The sequence below is a fragment of the Rattus norvegicus genome, chromosome 12, assembly GCF_021556685.1.
Source record: "Rattus norvegicus strain SHRSP/BbbUtx chromosome 12, alternate assembly SHRSP_T2T, whole genome shotgun sequence".
NCBI classification, from domain to species: Eukaryota; Metazoa; Chordata; class Mammalia; order Rodentia; family Muridae; genus Rattus; species Rattus norvegicus.
In genome coordinates this window covers 33,671,629-33,695,860 of record NC_141545.1, presented here as the reverse complement: position 1 = coordinate 33,695,860, position 24,232 = coordinate 33,671,629, and the positions used below count along the sequence as shown (strand labels likewise).

General features: G+C 49.7%; 2 protein-coding genes and 1 non-coding gene across 3 annotated transcripts in view; 1 reads left to right on the top strand and 2 right to left on the bottom strand.

Moving 5' to 3' along the window:
• Positions 1 to 2,901: 2,901 nt before the first annotated feature.
• On the bottom strand, positions 2,902 to 3,035 carry LOC120096116 (small nucleolar RNA SNORA17). The gene has a single exon (XR_015635019.1). It is a non-coding gene; the product is annotated as a small nucleolar RNA SNORA17 (small nucleolar RNA).
• An 867-nt stretch (positions 3,036 to 3,902) lies between these two features.
• Positions 3,903 to 24,232, top strand: part of Crcp (CGRP receptor component) — a 56,105-nt gene continuing 35,775 nt past the window's right edge. Inside the window, exon 1 of the mRNA XM_087577536.1 lies at positions 3,903 to 5,163. Within this exon, the coding sequence (XP_087433662.1) occupies positions 5,102 to 5,163 (62 nt within the window). The 5' untranslated portion in view covers positions 3,903 to 5,101. The remainder of the gene's footprint in view (positions 5,164 to 24,232) is intronic.
• Positions 6,856 to 24,200, bottom strand: Asl (argininosuccinate lyase). Its single transcript, NM_021577.3, has 18 exons — positions 23,940 to 24,200; positions 20,184 to 20,241; positions 19,159 to 19,470; positions 15,086 to 15,280; positions 14,269 to 14,352; positions 14,000 to 14,056; positions 13,775 to 13,872; positions 11,525 to 11,602; positions 11,333 to 11,410; positions 10,169 to 10,221; positions 9,310 to 9,372; positions 8,737 to 8,851; positions 8,507 to 8,591; positions 8,332 to 8,391; positions 8,012 to 8,095; positions 7,426 to 7,506; positions 7,214 to 7,320; positions 6,856 to 7,061 (listed from the first exon to the last, which is right to left on the bottom strand). Exons 3-18 carry the CDS (start codon positions 19,168 to 19,170, stop codon positions 6,926 to 6,928), a joined length of 1,386 nt encoding a protein of 461 aa, NP_067588.2. The 5' UTR covers positions 19,171 to 19,470; positions 20,184 to 20,241; positions 23,940 to 24,200; the 3' UTR covers positions 6,856 to 6,925.

Below are 24,232 nucleotides of genomic sequence, written 5' to 3'. Positions count from 1 at the left end.
ACTCATGGTCTAGAGAAACTGAGCAGGATGAGGACTAGTAAGAGCTGCATGGGACACTGCGTCTCTATCACCAACTGATGTATTGGTCCATGACTTTTATCTCAGCACATGGGAGGCTGCGCTATGAAGACCACAAATTTCGAGGTAGCCTGGACTCATGGTAAGTTGAGAAGAAATAAAAATACAGACCTATGTCCTCTTCCTTTCACTTGAAAAATTAGAGTTTGGCAAGCATGCAGCTTAAAGCTGACATCTAAGAAAAGATACAAGAGGCTATACTCTACATCTAGCCAAGTAATGGACCCTGGGGACCAATGCTCTGCCAGGCCCACAGTAAGTGGGATCTTACATCCCATGAAATATCCTGAGAGATTTTTTTTAAGGACCTTAAAGACTCCCTCTTCTTTGGCTCCTAGATGGGTAGGGAGAAGCTGGGAGGAGATATGGGAGGTGATCAGGGGCAGAAACAGGGAGATCTCTGAGTTTTGAGCCAGCCTGGTCTAACAGAGCAAGTTTCAGGACAGCCAGGGCAACATAGAGAAACCTTGTCTTAAAAACATGATTTTCAATTATAAAAAAATAAATAAAATAAAAGAAGATATGGATGAAACAAAAAAACAAACAAAAATATTTGCATCTAACAGATACTGGAGAGAGTCCTGGGTCCTTTCCCCACAGGAAGGGACTGGGTCCCCAATCTCACAGCTAAATTTACACGTGCTCTGTTCTTTGTTTCATAAATGATTAGATACCAAAGGTTCACTGAAGAGGAAATTAGACTTGTACCCACCTTCCACCCTTGGAACCTTCCTACGACAGAGAAAAACTATCTCATTGTGGAAGCTATAGTGTGTTGCAGTGTTGTTTGCAAATGTTCATTGCCATGGCTCTTAGGTCTGGTACGAGGCCTCTGGCTTCTGCTGCTCTATCAATACTGGAACCTCACTGAGACTGCTCTTAGATATCCTTTTGCTGCCCTGTGTCATTGAGGTCCTGTAGTATTGGATCTATAGGACCAGTCCCTTTGTGGACCCCAACAATTCATTGATGGCGTAGATGTTGTGGTGGGCCAATTCAAAGCCCTGGATCTGGGCCTGAGAGGTATCTGAGCTGGTCAGCCCACTGGCTCTCACTCTTATGTCCTTGTCCTTGGGTCCAATTCACCTGTAACCCCCTCAACCAGAGCCAGCTCTACCCTGTTGCCCAGTTGAGGTACAGGACCCCACCGATAGTACCCTGCCTAGTTACCACTGTTCAAATTCTGCCCCAATTGTTTGAATTTTGCCCCAATTGTTTTCAAGGTATATAACTCCCTGTTAGAGTCTGCTTAGGGTCCTATCCCCCTTGAAGTGGGATGACCCCAACGTGTCGGAATGATTAAAATCCTCTTGCTTTTGCATCGATCACCCGCCTCTGTGAGTCTCATTCAAGAGGTCCCAGAAGAGGTTCAATTCGGACCTCACAGGGCCAGCTAACACAGAAGGCAAAGGGCGAGGGGGCGGGGAGGAAGGCATCTCTCCCTAGTCTGTGCTATGGCACAGAAGACAAAAGGCAGGACTGGCTCTCCTGTGTTCATACCCTCCATGCCAGCTCACCTGCAACCCCCACATCCAGGGACAGCTCTACCCTGATGCCCAGGTGAGGTACAGACCCGATCTTCCAAGTACTGCAGGAGGTGAGGGCCAGGATGAGCTTTCTTGCTCTTATGATCTCAGGGCCAGCTCTCCTGCCTGCTTAGGTGTTAAGGGGCAAGGATAGGGAAAGGCATCTCTCTCTCACCCCCACTGCCACAAGGCATGGCAGACAAGTTGTGGGGCTAGTTCTCTCATACTCATACCTTTGCGGCTCAGGTATAACCCCCACGTCCATGACCGGCTCCCTGCCATACTGCTTGGGTGCTACAACACATGAGGGACAGGGCCAGCTCTCCCACTTTGATGACCTCCAGACCAATTCTTCTCTCTGCCATAGGTGACGGGATGCTTCCCCCTCACCTGTATCACCACATGGCAGACAAGTGGCAGGTTTAGCTCTTGCTCACATCTTTGGGGCCAGCTCATTCAAATCCCCACAACCAGAGTCAGTTCTACTGTGCTGCTCGGGCAAGGTGCAGGGCCTGCTCTCTGAAGCTCTGCTCTCCCAGCTGGTGAGGGACTGGACCAGCTCTTCTGCTCTCATGACTCCAGGGCAAGGTCTCCAATGATGCCCAGGTGAGGGATGGGGCCAGTTCTGCACAGCCCTCAGATAGCAACATGTCCCCAATCGGCAGCCCAGATCAGGGACATTCACCTGGCTTTTGGTGGTAACAGACTCCTGCTGCTGCAAGGCCATGGATCTAAACATGGCTTCTGGTGGAAGCCCAGCTAGAACCCCACCATGGTCCCAGATGGCATCATCAGTTACTCAGGCCAGTCTTCACCCTCAGGTCTCTAGTTCTGCCTCTCTTCATTGTGTCCACATCCTTCTGTTTCTCTCTTCCATTTCTCCACCACTTACTTGCATCCCTTGGTGGCTCCTAGGGTCTCTTGAATATTTGGGGTCATTTCAGCAGTGGCCTTAGAATTGTTTTATCCCACTTGTGCATTATGGTGCCAAGCAGGGGTCCTATTGGGCATGGTCTGCCCCCTGAGGCCTGCAGAGTGCCAGACTGGTGGCCATTTCAGGGTAGCTTCCTGTTTGGGGCTCTATGGTGGCAGTCTCGTGGTTGTCTCAGGCTTGCTTCTCACCTAGCCTGCCCATGTGGCCCCAGGCAAGGGTCATCTGTCTCAGGCACACTCCCGCCCAGGACTAGCGGTCTGAGGTGTGGTTCTTCTCGCCTCCAGCTTGCTTCCTGTTGTGGGAGCCTGCCTGGGCCTTCCTGGTGCTAGACTGCTGGTCACCTCAGGCTTGCTTTCTTCAGGGAATGTTAGGCTACTAATCATCCAGATGTTCACAGATCAGAACACTGAGCATAGACATGGCCTCTCTCCTCTCTGCTACCTCCTGACGCACAGGTGACGCACAGCAGCTGCACCCATAATGCCTCTAGGGGCAGGAGACAATCCACACTTGAATCTTGGCTAGGAACATCAAATGTGGCTGACTGTTGAAGTGAGCAGTGAAGTAGATGTTTTAAGGAAGAGAATGGTCAGGTAACTACAGATGACAAAAAATTCAAAATGCTTCTGGTTCAAGATCTGGTAAAAATTGGCAGGGTAGGCAAAGCTGTGGGAAGTCACTAGAGACTGACAGGAGAGAAAAGTTGTGTAGGAAGGAACTGTGGACGCTGAGCAGGAGAGATGACTTCGCAATCAAGAGGGCTAGATGCAGGGGTTGGGGATTTAGCTCAGTGGTTAGAGCGCTTGCCTAGCAAGCGCAAGGCCCTGGGTTCTGTCCCCAGCTCCGAAAAAAAGAAAAGAAAAAAAAAAAAGAAGAAGGCTTGATGCAGCTGGGTGGTGATGCTGCCCACCTTTGATCCCAGCTCTTGGGAGGCTGAGACAAGCAGCTGTGAGTTCGAGATCAGCCTGGTCTACAGAGTTCCAAGACAGCCAGGGCTACACAGAAAAATCCTGTCTTGGGGGGTGAGTGTGTGGGGGGAAATGGGGGAGAAAAGGGCTTGATGTTCTTTCTTTCTTTTTATAAACTTTATTTGAGAGGTATTTCTTTTTTTCCTCCCCGGAGCTGAGGACGGAACCCAGGGCCTTGCACTTGCTAGGCAAGCGCTCTACCCTCTGAGCTAAATTCCCAACCCTTGATGATCTTTCAGAGGACCGCAGTTTGGTTCCCAGCACCTAGGTCAGGTGGCTCACAACTGCCTGTAACTCCAGCACCAGGAGACAGATGTCCTCTTCTGGCTTTAGTTGAACACGCACACAAACTCTTATACATAAGCCAAAATTAGTCTTTTTTTTTTTTTTAAAGATGATTCATTATAACAGGGTTGGCATGCAAGAAAGTCCTGGGTTAATATTGTTAGCACTCTGTAACTCAGGCATGGTGGTGCATACCTGTGATTTCCGTGCTCGGGAGGAGACAAGAGGATCAAGGTCAGGAGTTCAAGGTCATCCTGAGCTGAAAGGCCAGCCTCTGCTACAGGAGACTTTGCCTCAAAAAAAAAAAAAAATGCAAGGAAACAAAAAGCACGAGGAAAAAAATTAAAAATAAAAATAAAGGGAAACAGTTCAGGGTTAAAGACATAGCTTGTCTGCTTGGCTAGCATGCACGAATCCCCTAAAGGTGTGGGCCTTTTTATTTCAGTGGAGTGACCAGTAATAAACGACCCACATAGCTGGTGGTGGTGATTAACGCCTTTAATCCCAGAGGCAGGCAGATCTCCATGAGTTCTAGGTCAGCCTAGGCTTCAGAGTGAGTTTCAGGACAGCAGAGCTATATAATGAGAAACAGTCTTGAAAAACCAAACCACCACCAACAAATAAGTTAAAAAAGTAAGAAAGTTGCCTGTGTCTCGGTAAGAAACCCTAATTAACACACCAGGCATGTCGTTTATCGTAGGTGACCTAGTCTTATTTATTCTAAATTTTTTTTTTAAGATTTATTTTAGTCTGGGTGTTTTTCCTGTGTGTAAGTATGTGCATCATACGTGTGCCTTGTGCAGGTAGAGGTTAAAACTGGATGTTGGATCCTCCGAAACTGGAGTTGATTGGGAGCCACTGGGTGGGTGCTGGACACCAAACGCAGGTCCTCTGTGACAGTAACAAGTGCTCTTAAATGCTAAGCCCTCTTGCTAGCCCCCTTAGTACTGTTTTTTTTTTTTTCTTTTTCTTTTTTTTGGAGCTGGGGACCGACCCAGGGCCTTGCGTTTGCTAGGCAAGCGCTCTACCACTGAGCTAAATCCCCAACCCAGTACTTTTTTTTTTAAAAGAAGTGTTTTATTTAGTTGAGTGTGTGTAAATAGATGCCACATATTTGTGCCCATGGTGACCAGATGAGGGAGTTGGATCTCCTAGGATTGGAATTATGAACTGCCATGTAGGTTCTAAGAACAGAATGTGGGTCCTCTGGAAGAGCAGCCAGTGCTCTTAACCACTGGGACATTAACCAACCAACCAACCAACCGACCCACCCACCCACCCACCCACCCTTTGTGTGTGGGCTGAAGTACATGCCCAGGAGTGCTCAGGCTGTGGCATGCATGTGGAAGTTAGAGGACGACTATGAAGATTGGTAAGTGGTTGTCTCTGGCTTGGTGGAAACCATCTTCCCAGTCTACTTTTGACACATGTGTGCCTGAAGGGTTGGAGATGTAGTTCAGCCGGTAGAATGCTTGCCTGGCATCCATAAAGCCCTGGGTCCTGCCTACCACCAGCAGCACATACACCTACACACCTATGATCCTAGGACCAGGCAGGTGTAAGCAGGAAGGTCAGGAGTTCAAGGTCATCGTTAAGTATTGAGTGAGCTCATGGTTAGCCTGGGCTCTAAGAATCCCTGACTCCACAGACACACCCCCCAAAAACTTCCACAGCACTGCCTGCAGCTCTAGTTCATACTGCCCAGAGTTAAGTTCACAACATGCACACAGACACTGTGTTTTACCGATTTGCTTCCCCAGGAATGCCCGAAAGGTTGCTTGCTCTCTCTAATGTTCTGAGAAGGCTATGGCGAAGGTCCCCCCAACCTGTTCTGTGTGTCCCTCAGAATGGGTTTCTTCCACCCAGGATGATCAGGGTGCTTGCCCTAGCCTCCACATCAGCCTGCCTCCAATGGAAGTGAGGGTTTCTCTCCATCACCCTTTCTTACCTTCACTGGTGCCTCACTGGCATTGTATTTTACTTTTCTCTGATGTGTCTTATTGAGACAGGATCTCACATAGCCCTAGACCCTTGTGATGTCGTTTCTAAAAAAGGTTATTTTCTTTTTTGAGGCAGGGTTTTTCTGCATAGCCCTGGTTGTCCTGGAACCCCCTCTATGTGCCAGGCTGGCCTTGAATTCAGAGATTTGCCTCCCTGTGCCTCCCAAATGCTGGGACTAAAGGAGTGTGCCACAGGGGGTGGAGAGATGGCTCAGGGGTTAAGAGCACCGACTGCTCTTCCAGAGGTCCGGAGTTCAATTCCCAGTAACCACATGGTGGCTCACGACCATCTGTAATGGGGTCTGATGCTTTCTCCTGGTGTGTCTGAAGACAGTGACACATACAAATAAATAAATTTATCTATCTATCTATCTATCTATCTATCTATCTATCTATCTATCTATCTATCTATATATCTATCTATATCTATATCTATCTATCTATATCTATATCTATATCTATATCTATATCTATCTATCTATCTATCTATCTATCTATCTATCTATCTATCTATATATATATATATATATATATATATATATATAGAGAGAGAGAGAGAGAGAGAGTGCCACCACAGCCTGGATCAAAAAGATTATTAATTTTAAAAAAGGATGTGTATGTGATAAGGAGTGTGTGATGGGCAAGAGCGCAGTACCCATGGAAGCCAGAAGAGGGCATCAGATCCCCAGAGCTGGAGTTCCTGGAGGTTTGGGAGGCTCCTGGGAACCTAACTAGGGTTCTCTGGAAGAGTAAGCGCTGATGCACCTCTTCACCACCCCTTTGTGATGATTTAAGTTTATGATCTTATGTTGATCTTGCATTCATAGCTATGCTGCCTGCACCGGGGCTGGAGTGAGCGGTGGCGTGCGTGCGTGCGTGCGTGCGTGCGTGCGTGCGTGCGTGTCTGGGATTTAAGGTATAGGATGAAAGGACAGAATCAGATGTGATTCTCGCCTCTCATTCCTGTCTCTCTTAGCATTGGTATTCAGTTTTTTCCCTACTTCCTTCAGGACCAGCTCAACCAATCCCCAAGCCCACTCATGAGGACGACAGGCTGAGGCAGATGTTTATGGCGGCCTCTCCAGGGCTCCACTTTATTGGGGCGCAGCTTTGACTGGGTGGAATCTAGGGCTGCTACATCTGCAGCAGGGCCCGCACCTGGCTGATCTGCCACTCAACACTGGACTGTGCTGTGCCACCCAAGGCTGTGTACTGCTCCACGCTGTGGCTGTAGTCCCACACGAGATTCACGTCACTCGAGAACAGGGGACTGGGGAGAAAGAGGACGGGGTCAGAGTAGCCAGGGCGTCCCAGCCTGTGGCTGCCTAACCTAGGGCCAGCTTCCAGGCTGCTGCACCTCGCAGAGGTGGGACTGGGAGGGGTAGGGAGTGAGGGGAGGTTGGAGGGAAGCGTCCGCCATACCTGACGGTCTGCAGCTCCTGAAGTGACAGCTGGTTGAGAGCCACCCCTTTCATCTCTGCCACGACCACAGCTTTCCCTGAGGCCTCGTGGGCCTGGCGGAATGGCATCTATGTACATAGGCAGAGGGTGGTCAGGAGCCTGTTTTCTCCTGTGACCCGAGTGCCCGGCTTTGGGAACACCATTGTCCCCAAGCCCGGTTACTTCACACTCACCCCTTTGCGGACCAGGTAGTAGGCAAGGTCGGTAGCCAGCATGTCAGGGCTGAGTGCCTGTGCCATGTTCTCACGATGAATCTGGAGGCGTTAGGTCCAGTAGAAGGTGAGCTTGGGGGATCCCCTGGAGCCTGCCCTACTGTGTCCTTGGCAACTGAGTTATGCCTCCCACCCCCTAAGCAACCCACTCTCTACTCGAACGTTTTTATTATTAGTTTGCTTTTGTCTTTTGAGATAGGGTTAAGACTTGGCAACGTGGCGGTGGTTGAGGCCCATGCTTTTAGTCCCAGCACTAGGGAGGCAGAGGCAGGTGGATCTCTTGAGCTTGAGGCCAGCCTGGTCTACACAGTGAGTTCTAGGACAGCCAGGGGGACACAGAGGAACCACGTCCCAGGAAACAAACAAAACAAAAAAACCTACTCTAGCCCAAATCTGGGGCTTTGGTGTCTAACCCATCCCATCCCTCTTCCTTGGAAACACATTTGCCTTCCCCTTCCCAGGTTTTCTGGCCTTACTGCCTCCCCTGCAAATCCCTGTCTGGGCGTAGTGGGGGAGAGGTAGGTGAGGTGAGGAAGACGAGTCTTGCCTGCAGTGTAGAGATGACTCCAGTGGCTACTTGGAGGACAGCTGTCATGGTGTCAGACACTTCAAACACAGCCTCCTTGTCTTCCTGAGAGAGGTGTGGCAGATAAGGGATTCTCAGCCCCGCCCTTCACCCAGGCCTCATTCCTTGTTTCACTGGGTACCCTTAGTACCTCTCCGTGCTACCAAGGAGAGGCAGGGTACTTCTGGGGGTGGTCACAGACTGTGTGCCCAGGACTGGACGGAGTCCTTCTAGAAATGTCTGTCGGGCTTCTCGGAGCTCTGAGAAGTATTTATGTGGTACAGACATCCCCAGCTTCATACCTGTAAGTCCTTGTTGTAGGTGCTTGGAAGTCCCTTGAGGGTCATCAGGAGTCCTGCGCACTAAGGGGAGAGTGACGCTGAGCAACTGGGACAGCAGAGCCAGACATGTAGTCCCCTGAGGACCCCCACTGGGTCTGAGGTCAGGAAGCCTCGCTCCCAACTCTGCCCAGCTCACCCGTCCAAACACTCGGCCCGCCTTGCTCCGGATCAGCTCCAAGCTGTCTGGGTTTTTCTTCTGGGGCATCAAGCTGCTTCCGGTGCTGGGGGACAGAGGTGTTAGGACCGATGGGTCTGTTAGTGCCTGGCTGGTCTGCTGGAGGAGGCACTGGGCAGATGTGGGCAAAGGCTGGGGTGCAATGGGATGGGAGGAAAAGGTTCCAGTTGGCACCGAGATATGGGCCTTACCTGTAGGCATCGGAGAGCTGCACAAAGTTGAATTCCTTGGTACCGTAGAGAATCAGGTCTTCTGCCATCCTGCTGAGATGGGTCATGCACAGAGAAGCCCAAAACAGGAACTCAGCTGGAAGGGACAACAGGCCTTTTCTCTTAATTTACTCTCTGTGTGGGTGTTTACTCAGATGGTCAAAGGACAACTTGCAGGAGTCAGATCTTTCCGTCCACCATTCAGGGTTCAGGGCATCAAACTCTGGTTCATCATCAGGCTTGGTGGCATGTATGTGCCTGTTTACCCACTGAGTAATAATCTCCATGTCCCTTTTGGTTGGTAGTCGTTATTTTGGCTTTGTTTGTCTGTGACAAAGTCTTACATAGCCCAGGCTAGCCTCAGATGAATTAGCAGAGGATGCCCATCGATTACTGGTATCCCTGCCTCTACCTCCCAAGTGCTGGGACTATGGGTGTGGACCATTATACGCAGTTCATGAAGTGTTGGGGGAATTGAACCCAGGGCTTCACACACACGAAGCAAGCACGTTACTCTCTGATGTACATCCCCAGCCCTGGACCTCTAGGTCTTACCCACGAAGTCTCTCTCGCTGGTGGCATCCATACTGTTGAGCGTAATGGCTCCAAAGTTCAGTTCTGGAGGTGAGGGAGGAAAAACAGCTAAGCTGGAAGGCAAGAAGTGCCCAAACCTGGATGCCCGGCCTCACCCTTTGACCCCTTCTTGGAAATGGGAATCAAAGAAGGGTATGAGGTGGGGAAAAGCGTCTCTATATAGAGCTTACAAGAATGGAAGGGGGCCTAAATATTCTCAACAATAGGGACCCCTGACATAGGCAACTCCATTAATCTCAATACCCATGGGCCTCCCACTGTGGGCGGAGCCGAGGTTCTGGTCCTTACGGATAAGCACTGGGGACCCAGAAATGTCACACAGGTTATACTATAACCTGTTTTCTGCCCAGAAGCCTGGGAATGGTTGTGGTTGGTGACCGGGTGATTTTTTGCACTGTGTAGCTGAGACCACACCGGATCCTCCCCCAGATCCTGATCAGGAGCTGGTCAATCTGTAGAACCCATGTTTATGGAAGCTGTTGCATGAACTTTACAAAGAGTTTCAATGCAATCGTTTCTTAAGTTTTATTGTGCACATAGGATTGAGTTAGTTGTCATCGGGAAAATTTTTCACCAAATTGTGCTGTGTTTAAATGTGCCTAAAATAAAGCATCGGGGCCAAACTCTCGAAGCCTGAACCAACACTAGCTGCTGAGTGGTATTGAACCTACGGCCCTGTATGTTTGATACTCTTTGGTCCCATAGTGTTTTCCTGTGGGCACAAGTTGTCTGGGCCTCCCACATGTCATCTTGTGTGTCTTTGAGACCAGCAGAAGCTAAGAGTGACAGTCTCTAGAGAGGGATGAGCAAGGTGCCTCACCTGCACAGAGGAACTCCCGGTCCACACCCAGAGGGTTGCCTGCAATGGCCCCACTGTAGAGACAAGGGTTCACAGAGACTGAGGTTCTGGGCACCATACACATGCAACCCCCAGAAGCAAGCCTTAGTTTCTTAGCCCTTTTCTTGGCCTGGTCACCTGAAGGCCCAAAGACTTTCACCATGCATGGAACATGGTGTGGGCTGGGAAGCTGGCTGGCGTGCCAGCATTTTTCTTGTTTGGTTATCTCCATGTCTGAAAGGTAGAGTGGGGTCTAGTTCTTTTCTATTAAAAATAGTGTGTGTGTGTGTGTGTGTGTGTGTGTGTGTGTGTGTGTGTGTGCGTGTGCTTTCTTGTCTGTATGTCTACATTTAGGCATCCACAGAGGCCAGAAGAGGACCTCGGAGCCCGTGGAACTGGAGTTAGAGGCACTTGTGAGCCACCCAGCGTGAGCACTGGGAACTGAACCTGGGTCTTCCGTGAAAGCAGCCGGTGCTTTTGGCTTTGCTTTAGGGTTTTGCTTTATTTTCAAAGACTTGTTTTTATTATTTTTACTTATGTGTGTGTATATGTGCATGTGTGAGTGTATGCCACACGTGTGCAGTGCCTGTGGAGGACAGAAGGGGGCGCTGGATTTCCTGGAGCTGGAGTTACAGGTAGGTTGTACACCGCCCAGTATGGGCGTTGGGAATTGAACTTCAGTCGTTTGGAAGAGCAGCAAGTGTTCTTAACCACTGAGCTGTCTCTCTGGCCCACACTAAAGTTTTTAATTAGCGTGTGTGTATATGATACATATGACTTCATTATGGCATTTACATACACATGTAGGATGTATTTTAATCATATTCGCTCTTCCATTACCCTCTCTTGTCTTCTTCCTACCTTGAGGAGTCCTTCTTCTCAACTCCCATATTTCATGTCTTTGTCGGTGACCCAGTGAGTGTCACTGAGGTTGCTAACAGGCCCATGAGCACAGTCAACTTAACCACTGAAGAAATGCCCCTCCCCTAGCAACCACGACTGTCTAATATAGACCCTGAGGAAGGGGCAGGGCCTCACAAGCCCCTCCCCTCTAATCGCCATGCTCTCCTCAGCCTTGTTGATTGAGTAGCAATACGCCCTCAGCTTCCATCAGGCCTTGGGGGACACAGAGGACAACTGCCTTACCTGCCCAGTGGCAGGACATTGATCCGCTTCTGCACCTCCTTCAGTCTCTCTAAATCTCGTGTCAGCGCAACGGCGTGACTGTGGGAAATAGGTATTAGGGGTGGATGGTTGATGGCCGGACACCAGGGAGCAAAGCCCCTTGGCCCCAGGTCGGGGCAGCTTCCTACCGACTCCCTGCTCCGCACAGCTCACCTCAGGATCCAGTGGCTCCAGCGGATGGGCTGAGCTCTCTGCAAGTGTGTGTACCCAGGGAAGAGGACTTCACACTCCCTGTGGTAGGGGAAGGAACAGGACTAGCTTAGGACCCCTGGAACCCCTACAGGGCAGGCTCTTTTCAGGGAAGGTAAGAATAGACCTGTGGTTCTCCGCCTAAAAAAGGGATCAGATGCTCACCATGGGATAAAACCCGAAAGTGAGTCAGTGAGTTCAAAGACTAAACCAGGGAGGGCATGATGATGCGAGTCTGTGGTCCCAGTGCGGGGGAGTTTGAGGCAGGAGGATGGCCATAAGATTGAGACCAGCCTTGGCTATATGGTGAGTTCGATGCCAGTCTGGGTTACAGAGGAGACCCTGGTGTGGTGGTAGACACCTGTAATCCTAGCGATTGGGAGGCTAAAGCAGGAGAACCAGGAGTTCAAGGTCAACTTCGGTTACATAGGATTTGGAGCCAGCTTGGGCTGTCTTTAAAAAAAAAAAAAAAAGGTTGGGGATTTAGCTCAGCGGTAGAGCGCTTGCCTAGGAAGCGCAAGGCCCTGGGTTCGGTCCCCAGCTCCGAAAAAAAGAAAAAAAAAAAAGAAAAAAAAAGAAAAAAAAAGAAAAAAAAAAAAAGGACAGGACAGGAAAGTGAGAAAGAGGAAGAAAGGACATCTGAGGCTAGCCTGGGTTACATAGCAAGCCCCAGGCTACCCTTAGTGTCTAACCAAAACTATTTTGATTTCCTGTATTCACTAACCCTCACATCCCTATTCTTCCCAGCAGCCCACGCCTACCTCAGGTCACATCCCTTTGTATTCACACTTAGCTGAGGTCTATGAACAGGGTACACAAAGTTAGGAAAGGGGAGACGCCGTCCCTGATTCTGATGCCACCTAAGATATTTCAGGGTCTCCTTTGTCAAGTCTGAAGGGGGGACACAGCCAGTCCCAGGGACATTAGAACGTGGATGCATGGGATGGGGCTGGAAGGAGGCAGCCTTTGGCTCTGTCATTTGCCTTCCGTGTAGGGTGGGGTGTGAAGTGAGAGGGGACAGTCTGGATGGAAGAGTGTCTGCCTGCTTTGGGCTCAGTCAGGCCCTTTCCTTGGGCACCTGGAGCTTCAGTCTCCAAAAATCCTTAAACAGTCACTGGCTGCCATCTGGTGGCCTTTGGGTCACCCTAGGTAGGGGATGGAGCTGGTAAATCACACCCCGCTCCTTATTGTCCTGGGAGCTCTGAGCCCATCTAATATACCTCAGGGCCTCATGTTCAATTCTCCTCACCCATGCCATCTAGGTCTTACATTCAGAGGAGAACAGAGCCTGGTGGCCCTCTGGGACTCCAGGTGTCTGCTGTAAGACTCTATCCTCTGAACCAAACTGCTGCCATGTTTATGAGAAGAGTTGAGCCTGGCACAGTTGGGCCTGTGGGACTGGAAGGACAGCTTATTGGTTAAGACCACTTGGTCTTGGGGCTGGAGAGATGGCTCAGCGGTTAAGAGCACTGACTACTCTTCCAGAGGTCCTGAGTTCAATTCCCAGCAACCACATGGTGGCTCACAACCATCTGTAATGGGATCTGATGCCCTCTTCTGGTAACATCTAAAGAGAGCTACAGTACTCAAATAAAGTAAATCTTGAAAAAAAAAAAAAAAAAAAAAAGAAAGAAAGAAAGGAAGAAAGAAAGAAAAAAAAAAGACCACTTGGTCTTGCAGGAAGACTTGGGATTTGATTCCCAGACCCCGCATGGTGGCTCATGGCTATTCACAGCTTGAGTGAAAAGGGGATCTGATGCCCTCTTCTAACCTCCACCGGCACCAGGCATGCAGGTAACACACATACATCTATGTAGACAAAACACTTATACATATAAAATAAACAAATACCCTGAAAAACAAAAACCCAAACCCAACTGGGCCTGTGGAATATTGACATTCTCTTCCTTTAGGAGGGTGTGGGAAATGTGGACCTTCACTTGGGTATTATTTTCTTCCTTCCAGCCACTCATATGCAATTCTGCCCTAGTTGGACATGGACTCACCTCTGGTCCCAGGAGGAGCTAGAGTATACAGACCAGGGAAGACGAGGGAAGATCAGGCCCCTATCTATTCTGCAGCCCTAGGGGAACCATCACCCATGCTGTGTGCAGACCTTCTGGCATAGCTGGTTTAGGGTTACCCACACTCGACTCCTTGCTTAGCTCCCCTCCAAGGAGAAAATTCCTGTGACGGTATCCACAGGAGACTTACGCCTCTGCCCGGTCTACCATGGCTTCAATGAGCACCTTGAGGAAGGTGGAGAGTTTTGAGCAGGTTTGCCTCATCCACAGCCTGAGGTCCGTGACCACCTGTGGAGAGGAGAAGGCCAAACTCAGGGAGTAAAGTTTGCTGCTCCCCTAGAGAACCAGGGTGGTAGCTGAGCACCAAGAGCCTCCTGGTTCCCGCAGTTGAAGAGGGCAGAAGGGGCAGCGACACCTGGTCATTGCGACTTCTGCCTGTGTGTAACTTCCCTGCAGCTTCACCAATGAGTTCCTGGAATGGAGAGGCATAAGGTTAGGAGCTCCCTCTTTGCAGCTCAAGCGGTGACGTTCAAGTCAAGGTGGGGGTCCTCGCCAACCCAGTGGCTCTCCTTCCCTATGCCAGGGACCCCCATCCTGCCCAAGTCTCTTGCCATTTCTACTCTGCCTAGTGCCTGGATAAGGTGAGATAGGGAGAGACCAATTACAAAGAAGGGTACATCATACCTTCAGGCGCCGCTCGTTGGCCGTGTGGATGTCTTCATCATTAGGGTACAATTTGAAGATGCCTTGGGCCCACTCTTCAGCCACCTGAACAACGTAGCAGCAACCCAGGGTATCAGGTTGATTAGGCATCAGGAGCCAGGCGTCTCCCTGCCCTGGTCCCGCTTCCGCTGTGGTTAAATGCCCTTGTATGGAAGCTGACCTATAGAATACTTCCCCATCCCTGAGGGATGATCCCAGACCCAGTCCACCTTGGTCATGAGCAATGAGAAGTCATTAAAAGAGAGAGTTTGGGGTGGGGTGGGGGTGGGGTTAAGAGCACTGGCTGCTCTTCCAGAGGATGCTGGTTCAATTCCCAGCACCCACACGGCAGATCGCAACTGTCTGTAACTCCAGTTCTAGGGTATCCGACATCCTTATACAGACATACATTCAGGCAAAACACCAATGCATGTGAAAGAAAAATAAATTAATAAATAAAAAGACTATAGCACCAGTCATCTGCAGCAGTTAAGTATAGTACTCATCTACTTACGATAAGGTCACACAACAAACCTGGAATTCTACAGCTTGTGCCCCAGGATGTGAGAGCCGGGCCAAGGCTCAGTGATAGAACAGAACACTTGCCTAGAAATCTCCCACTGAGGGGTGTGGGGCGTGGCTCGGCGTAGAGCATTTACCCAGCACGCACACAGCCCCGGGTTCGATCTCCAACATCAGAAGGAGTAAATATAACTGAATGTAGTGCTTAGGGATTTTGGCCAGGAGCCTGGGTACCCATGGCAATGGATGTAGGGTGTGGCTTGTGACTCGTGACTACCTTGTCCAGGCCTTGCAGTATCTGCTGCATCTCAGCTTTGGTGAGAAGCCCTGCCTTCTCCAGGCCCCTGCTGTAGGCCTTGCTTCCCTGCAGGTCCACATTCCACAGATGCCGGTCATAGGCGATAGATGAGTTGAACTTGTCCATGGTGGGGTCGACCGAGCCTGCAAATCGGCCACCCCATAGCTTCCCGCTCTGGCCAAGAGGACAGAACAGAACAGACTCTCAGAAAGGACCCTTAGAAGAATTAGTCAGAGAGGGTGGGAGGGGGCCGGGCAAGGGGGGGAGCCGCAGCGACGGCGGTGTAGGCATTAGACATTATTCTCACTGGGCAAATAGGGCGACCGAAACTCAGAGGCTCGGGAACTAGTGGGTGGGTAAGGGGATATGATAAACACAGAAGTCAGGGTTCTTTCTCACCACATGGACAGACCAGGGGGATGGTGACTTTCCTGGGATCACACCAAAACTACCTTTCTTTAACTGACAGATCACATGGTGTGGTTGTTGGTGTTTTGTTTTGTTTTGTGTTGATTTTCCGAGACAGGGTTTCTCTCTGTAGCACTAGCTATCCTGGAACTCGCTGTGTGAACGCCAGAGGTCAGTGTTGAGTGTCTTCCTTAATCGCGCTCTACCACATTACTTATGACTAATATTTATTGTTATTATTATTATTATTATTGGTTCTTTTTTTCGGAGCTGGGGACCGAACCCAGGGCCTTGCGCTTCCTAGGTAAGTGCTCTACCACTGAGCTAAATCCCCAGCCCCATATTTATTATTTTTGAGACAGGGTGTCTTAGTTAATATTCAAATCATCGCACAGGGCTTCACTATGTGGCTCTGGCTGGCTTAAAACTCACTATAGAGATCGCCACCTTCTGCCTCCCAAGTGCTGGGGTTAAAGTGTACCACCTCATTCTTTTTTTTTTTTTTTCCTTCTTTTTTTTTTTTTTTCCGGAGCTGGGGACCGAACCCAGGGCCTTGTGCTCGCTAGGCAAGCGCTCTACCGCTGAGCTAAATCCCCAACCCCGTACCACCTCATTCTTAGAGACACCATCGCTCACTAATCCTGAACTCATCAATACGGCTGGGCTGGCCCGCCACCAGGTTCAGCTTCTTTGGCACTGGGACCCAGATTCAGGCCCTTACGTTTGAACCGCTTGCACCTTACCAACGATGCCTCCTGAGCCTGAAGCATATCATAGGAGCATTCGCTTTGCTCTGGCTCCGGCTCCAGGCTGTGAGTCCGCCCCCTTGGTGCTCAACAGTCAAAAGGCCTCTGAGCCACAGAAGCAACCTCCAGCATCTCCCCCAGCTCCGCGAGAAGTTCTACACCTGACCTTTAGCTACCTCAACAAAAGCTGGATCTCCTTCAAAGCTCTTCCCCCACGGATCCCTGGGGCCTGTGGGTCAGGGCCAGACAGTCAGAATGGGGAGCAAGTCAGGAGCCTGTAGGGGAAGGCTCAGGAAGGATCCTGCCACTGCCTTCCTTTCCAGATTTCCGGCCTCGTGCCTGGTTTGTTGGTAATAACATCTCCTTAATAAGCAGGACAGCTGCCAGAACAATTAGTACCAACCCACAAAATGGCTTAAGGCAAGCTGAGGTCATCTGCAGTGCAGACCACTGTGCTCTAGGAATGAACTCTAAGCTTCCAGGCACACACTCCCCGACCCCGCTCCTTCCTATATCTGGAATTTAACCTAGGGCCTTGTTTGAGAAACACAGGTGCTCTACCACTGAGCCACGCCCCCAGCCCCTCCCTGGGGGATTCTAGGCAGGGGCTCTACCACTGAGCCACATCCCCAGCCCCTTCCTGGGGGATTCTAGGCAGGGGCTCTACCACTGAGCCACGCCCCCAGCCCCTCCCTGGGGGAGTCTAGGCAGGGGCTCTACCACTGAGTTACAATCCAGCCATATTTTTTGGTTTGTGGAGATAGGGTCATGCTCCGTAGTTCAGGCTGACCTAGAACTTACTACAAAGTTAAAGCTGACCTCAAATTGGTGATCCTACTGCTTCTGCCTCCCAGTGGCTGGGGATACAAGTGTGAGCCATCACACTTAGCTCTGGAAAACTTGTGAAAAGATCGTGGGAAGTCAGAGTGAGGTGTCGCCAGCTGGCCAGTAAGTGGGCAAGGAGCAGTGCGGACAGAGAAGAGAGGGCATTGCTACAGGCTAGGAGCCTGAGAGAAGAGGCAAAGGACACGAGGAGGCTGAGTGGCATGAGCAAGATTCAATTCAAACGCACAAGAGAAGCAACAGGATAGTTACTGTTATCTGGGCATAGTGGTACTCAGCTGCTATACCAGCATCAGAGAGGTAGACGTAGGAGGGTTAATAATTCTGGGATTTTTTTGTTTGTTTGTTTTTCAAGACAGAGGTTCTCTGTGTCTTGGCTGTCCTGGAACTCATTCTATAGACCAGGGTGGAGTTGAATTCATGGAGATCCTCCTGCCTCTGCCTCCTAAGTGTTGGATTTAGAGGCATGAGCAGTTGCAGCTAACACTGCAATTACATCCTTTTACAAAGTGGACACCAATACCCCTACTTCACAAAGGAGCTAAGAGGTCAAGGCTGACCCCGGTGTGCTAATCTGTTTGGCTCCAAAGTCCGGCCCTCGCTCCTGACGCTCCACATGACCCGGCAGCTAAGTAACTAAGGCTGTTGTAACTTGAGTGATGTCAAATCTTTAATCTGAATGATGAGCTAAGAGAAAGGAGGGGACGTGAAGATCAGAAGGGACTGGACATGCAGACATCTGCTTCCTTATGGCCACCATTCATTCCCCTAAGAGCTCAAAGTAATGACTCCACCATACGTCCCTTACAGGTGAAACCCAATAGCTGCAATTATCCCATTTACCAGACAAATCTGTCAAGTCCATGGAAGACCTATGTCTTGCACACCTTTCACTAAATAGGAAAAGAAGCCAGGAGTTTCTGGCCCAAAGGAGAGGGCACTAGGGGGTCACTGGGGCCACGGAGAGAGGTCCCTACCTCCTGGTGGTAAGGGCTCAACTTTTCCTATATGTGGGAACAAATGCATGGGAGGTATCCTCTAGGGCCTGATAAAAGGATGTGGGGTGAAAAGCAGGGTGTGAGGAAGGTGAGGTAGCTCATTGGGTGGAAGGCCCTTGTACCAAGCCTGTTGGAAAGAGAATTCACAAGTCATCCTCTTAACTCCACATGTGTGCTGTGCTCACAGATGTATATGCACTCGTGTACAAACGAACAATCAAATAAACACTGCTAAGAGTAAAAAAAGTAAACGGAAAGTTTTTAGCTCACCCATGGAATCTGAACACTCAGGGAGGGACGCAGAAGAATTATCAGATGTTTGAGGCCAGTCTGGGTAGAGGTGAGCCCCCAGTCTAGCCTGGGCTAAAGTGAGCTGCTCTCTCAAAGAAAGAGTAACAGGGGCTGGAAGAGATGGCTCAGCCATTGAGCATTGGCTTCTCTTCCTGGGGACTCAGGTTTGGTCCTCATCCACATGGTGGCTCCCACATCTGCAAATCCAGTTCCTTTAGATCCCACATCCTCTTCTGATCTCCCTAGGGAGCAGCTACCCACGTGGTGCACAGACGTCTAGACGTGCAGGCAAAACACCCATACTGATATAAACTTTAAATTATTTTTTAAAAAGGGAAAACGCCGGGCTCAGTGGCTCACGCCTTTAACCCTGTACTCTGGGAGGCAGAAGCAGGTGGATGTCTGGGGTCGAGGCCAACCTGGTATACAAAACGAGTTCCAGGACTACATATTTAAACTCTGTCTCAAAAACAAAACAAAACAAAACAAGAGAAAAAAAAAAACCCTACAAAACAAAACAACAGAAACAAAAAAGGGGGAAACAGCCCGGCATAGTGGCCAGTAGTGAGATCATCACAGGAGCCACTTGGCGGCGCTCGATGGGCAGATAACGACGAGAACATCCCTGAGTCTAATCCCAAAGCCAGTCTTTGGAAGTGTGGTCGGGAATTTCAAGATCACTGTGTGGCAGGAGGTGGCCCCAAACGCGGTTCAACCCGACCGGCTCCTCCCCGCCCCTTTGTAAGGTCCCCTCAGTCCTACACACCTCCGATGCCATGTTGGGCGGGTCCTCCTCCTGGAGCTTCTGTCCTACGAATCTGGAAGACAAGACCACACTCACCACCTCGGGTGGTCTACCGGGCAGGAACAGAGTTGGGATACCTGCTCAGCTTGCGGGATGTGGCAGCACTCAGCAAGCGCGCCACTCAGCGAGGCCTCGAGTTCTTTCTTGTTTGTTCCTCTGTCCCACAGTCCCTGGAGTTAGTGGACCAGACTCTCAGGGACCAGGCACCTTCTGGTCTCTCCTGGCTTTTTCTGGTCCGGATGGCGTCTGCTGCCCCTGCCTTGTCCCCGCCTCCTGGAAGAGTAGAACCAATTGGGAGAGGTGGGTGTGACTCATCAATCACGCCTATGGGCGGGACTATCTCTGGTTGAGCTACTAGTAGCAGGAAGAGGTGATTTTTCAGGGAATCAGCACTAGCTGTACTGAGGGGCAAGCACATAAAGTCTGTACTGGGGTGAAGACATGAGAGGCCTGTCATCCCAGCAGCATTTGGGAGGCCGAGGCAGGAAGATTGCTGGGAGTTCCAGGTCTAGGTTGCAGATGAACCTGTTTCAAAACAATTTCAACCCTTGGGAGGCAGAGACAGACGGATCTGCCAGTTCTAAGACAGCTTAGTTTGCATAGTGAGTTATGGGCCAACCAGTACTAGATAGTGAGACCCTGTCTCAAAATAGTGGGCAGAAGGTAGGTCACGTGCTAAATCAGGTATGGTTTTGTATGCTGATCATTCCAGTACTCTGGGAGCTGAGGCAAAAGGCTTGTCGCAGGTTCTAGGCCAACACAGACTACTAACGAAGCATGGTGTGTATGCCAGTAACCTCAGCTTTCGGGAGATTGAAGTAGGAAGATCAGAAGTTCTAGGTCATCCCAAGCTGCATAAAGTAGCTCAAGGTAGCCTGGGTTATAGACCCTATCTCCAATTAAATATTAAAAAAAAAAAAAAAGGCTGTCAGTCAGACTGTGGAAAGAGAACTGCTAAATGCCAAGTTTCCTGGGATAGCACATACCTGTGATCTCAGCAGTCGGGAGCCTGAGGTGGGGATGTCGAGAGTTTGAATGCAGGACCTAGAGAGATGGTTCGGCAAAAAGAGCTAGCCTTGAAAGGTTGGCAACCTGAGTTCGGTCCCTGGAAATTATATGGAGGGTCATCTGTGGGGCTCATCTGTCGTCTCAGCTCTCCTACTCAAGACTGGAGGACTGTCAGGGAGTTAGGGGGACAGCTAGTCTGGAACTCGGAGCAGTGCAAATGCAAGAGAAGCCCTGCTTCAATAAGGGGGAAGGCAAGAACGGACTCCAGAGGGAGAACGGACTCCAGAGGGAGAACGGACTCCAGAGGGCTGTTCTCCAACCTCTACACATGCTCTGTGGCAAGCGGTGCATACACTCCCCTCCCCCACCCCCGATACATCAGTACTTAAGAGAAAAGATGGATCCAGTGAGATCCCTCAACGGGGAAAGATGCTTATTGCCAAGTCTTACAATCTGAGTTTGATCCCAGGACCCACATGGTGGAAAGAGAGTGACTTCACCAAATTTAGATTTCCTCTAAATTCTACGCTTACGCAGGACACACACACACACACACACACACACACACACACACACATACACATGCTACATAAATAGATGTACAAAATAAAAATAAGCACTAAAAAACAAACCCCAAAAGTTGGGATGTAGCCCAGTTGGTATTCTCTAGAGTCTAGAAAAGGATCTTAACAGTCAGTGAGGGTTAATACACAGGGCTTCCTTCAGTCTATCATGGTCATTTCCAAAGCAGGAGGTCTAGCGTTACCGGGAACCAGCATAGGAACATGGCTGGAAGAAGAGTGGGTGGTGGGCCACTGTGGAAACCAGGTATGAGTGTCTGTCATAGAGAATGCATGTTTGTATGTATGTATGTATGTATGTATGTATGTATGTATGTATGTATGTATGCATGCATGCATGTACATTATGTGTGTGCCTGACACCAATGGGAGTCAGAAGAGCATGTCATCGTTCTTGAAACTGGAGGTACAGCTGACTGTGAGCCACTGTATGCGAGCTGGAAACTAAAACTGGATAATCTGCCAAGGCAACACATCCTCTGAATCTTGGCGACATCCCTACAGCCCCGGATGGACTGTGGACATTTTTCATCACCCACAGACCAGATATGCTAGAGACAGCCAAGATGGGACTGGAAGCATTTGGGGAGCATGCGCAGTAGTTGCTAGAGTGCCCGTGTCACACAATGTGGGACTTTAGTCAAACTCGCATGCCTTGTAAATGCTTAAGACTTCTGGCACAGCTCGGAAACGGAGCTCTTGCTTAGAATCTATGAAATGAGGGACTGCTGGCATGGCTCAGAGTAGAGCCCTTTCAGAGTAAGAAGAACAGACAGTCTCACTCTCATCCTGCTAGTATCCCCCTAGGAAACCTCAAGCTCTGGTTCTTCCCTAAGGAGAAAGTTTAAGCAAACTTAGGAGAAACCCAGGGATACAGTTGGTAGAGTGCTTGTTAGTATGCGTGAAGTTCTGAGTTTGATTCTCAAGGCTCCTTAAGGCTCCTTAAAGCTCGCATAGCGGCTCGTGCCTGGATCCTCAGCCCCCAGGAGGTGGAAGCAGGGTCAGAAGTTCCAGGTTAATCCTCCCTCAGCTACATAGGTGAGTTCAAGGTGGGACTAGGCTATATAAGACCCTGAGTCAAGTAAACAAAATGAATGAAAAATATTTAGGAGAGTTAACTAGAGACATCATCACCATCATCACCACCATCATCATATTCATTCATTCTCTCTCTCTCTCTCCTCTCCTCTCCTCTCCGCTCCTCTCCTCTCCTTTCTCTCTTTTGGTTTTTTGTGACAGGCTCTGTGTAACCCTGGCTATCCTGGAATTCCCTCTGTAGACCAGGCTGGCCTTGAACTCGCAGATCTGCCTGCCTCACCTCCTAGGTGCTGGGATTAAAAGCATGCGCCACCACTGTCCAGGGAGGCATCACCTCTATGTGAGTGGAATAAAAAAGTATCAGTAACCGTGAATGTTTCCTCTGTTGTGTGTGTTGAGGCAAGAAAGAACTCTCTATGTAGCTAGACTTGAATTCACTGTGTTGTTCAGGCTGGCCAGAAATTTGACATTCTCCTGCCTCAGTCTTCCAAGGGCTGGATTGACATGTGTGTACCTGGCAATATCTTGAGTTCTAACAGTATTATAGGCACAGTGTTAAATATTTTATATGGATAGTTTTTTTTTTTTTTAATTCTCACGAGCACATCTAAAAGGCGGCTCGGATAATCACCAAGTTCCTCCAGGTGAAGAAAGGAGAGTCTAGGAGAGAAGGAATAATTTGCCTAAAGACACCAAGACAGGAAGTGTGAGGGCTAGACGCCACATCTAGGCATCTCGCATCTAGGCATCTCGGACAAACGTTAACATCTGTCTGGGAAAGCTCTCCAAGATCTGGCCGAGGGATCACATTAATGAACAACCGGTTAACAGGGTTGCCACCGAGCCTCACATGACAATCACCTGCCTTTGCAGTCCCTGGGAAGAAAATAAACACTTGGCAAGGGAAGGCTGGGTGGGGAAACAGCTCAGCGAGAAAGTGCTGTCCAAGCATCCCCAGTACTGCTTGGGCGGTGGAGACAGGAAGATAGAGAGTATGAGGGAATCCTTGGCTACATAGCCAGCCTGAGGCCAGCCTGGGCTCCTCAAGACCTTGAGTCAAAGCAAACAAAACCCAAAACAAAAGCCAGGTAGTTGAAGACATTCACTGGCTATCAACCAGGTTGAGCTCACTGCGCAGGTGCCTAGGTGGAGGCCATTTGAACACGGGTACCAGCCGATTTCCCTGCTTGCATTCCTTCCTCTCTGAATCATTTTGTGGTGGGGCTCTCCAAGGCAGTAGCCTGTCTTCTATGAGTCTATCTCTGAAGCCTTGGCTTTGAACGACCCTCTTTCCACACACCTCAAACACTCCTGGCTTTGGGACGCCTCTTTGTCCATGTTAGTCATTCTCCTGTCTATGCTAGAGTCTAAACAGAGTGTGTCATAGTGATTTATGCCCTGCACTGGTCCCCTTACTGGGTTCTCAGCTAGCATGGAGAGTGTGTATTATTCATGTCTGAATCACCAGTGCCTGAGGGGGGAGGCAATCATTGTAAGATGGTTGACCGACTAACACCATGAACACCATTGTGGGACACACACACACACACACACACACACACACACACACACACACTGGTTTTTATGAGACAGGGTTCTCATGTAGCCTCAGGTGGCCTCAAACTCCCCATGTAGCTGAAGAGGATTATGAAAAACTGACTTTCTCGCCTCCATCTCCAAAGTGGAGGGATTACAGGTATGTGTCATCATACCAGACACCACCCCCCACTTACCAAAAAACAAAACAAAACAAAACTCAAACACAATCACCCGCAAACCATTTTAACATGGCTGAGCAGTGGGGGCTCACACCTTTAATCTCAGCACTGGGAGGCAGAGGCAGGCAGATCTCTGAGTTTGAAAGGCTAAGTAATGAAAATCTGTCTTCCCCATCCCAAATTTTAACGGTTGTATGGGGAAAAGGATCTCTACGTAGTCTAAATTGACTAGAACTCACCATGTTGCCCAGACTGTCTTCAAACTCAAGGCATTCCCCCTGCCTCAGCCTCCTAAGTGCTTAAACTATCTCTCCAGCTCTGTCTCTGTCTTTTGAGACTGGGTTTCTCTGCCTCCCTCTTTCCCCCTTGCTGGAATTAGAGGATTGTGCGACCATACCTGGCTTCTGTTTTTTGTTTTTTTAAACACAAGGTCTCAAACAGCTTCGGATGGCTTGAAAGTAATTAGGTAGGTCAGGCTGGCCAGAAACTCATGACAATTCTCCTGTCTCGGCCTCTCTAGTGCTAGGATTACAGGTGTGGGGCTGCATGCCTGGTTTAGGGATTTTTAACGTGGCCAAGGCAAACCCTAACAAAACCTACACTATGAAAACACCCGACAAGCTGAAATTAGACCAAGGTAGGAACACCTAGAATTAAGGAGGATCCGGGCGAGCCCTGCAGCGATCCCGG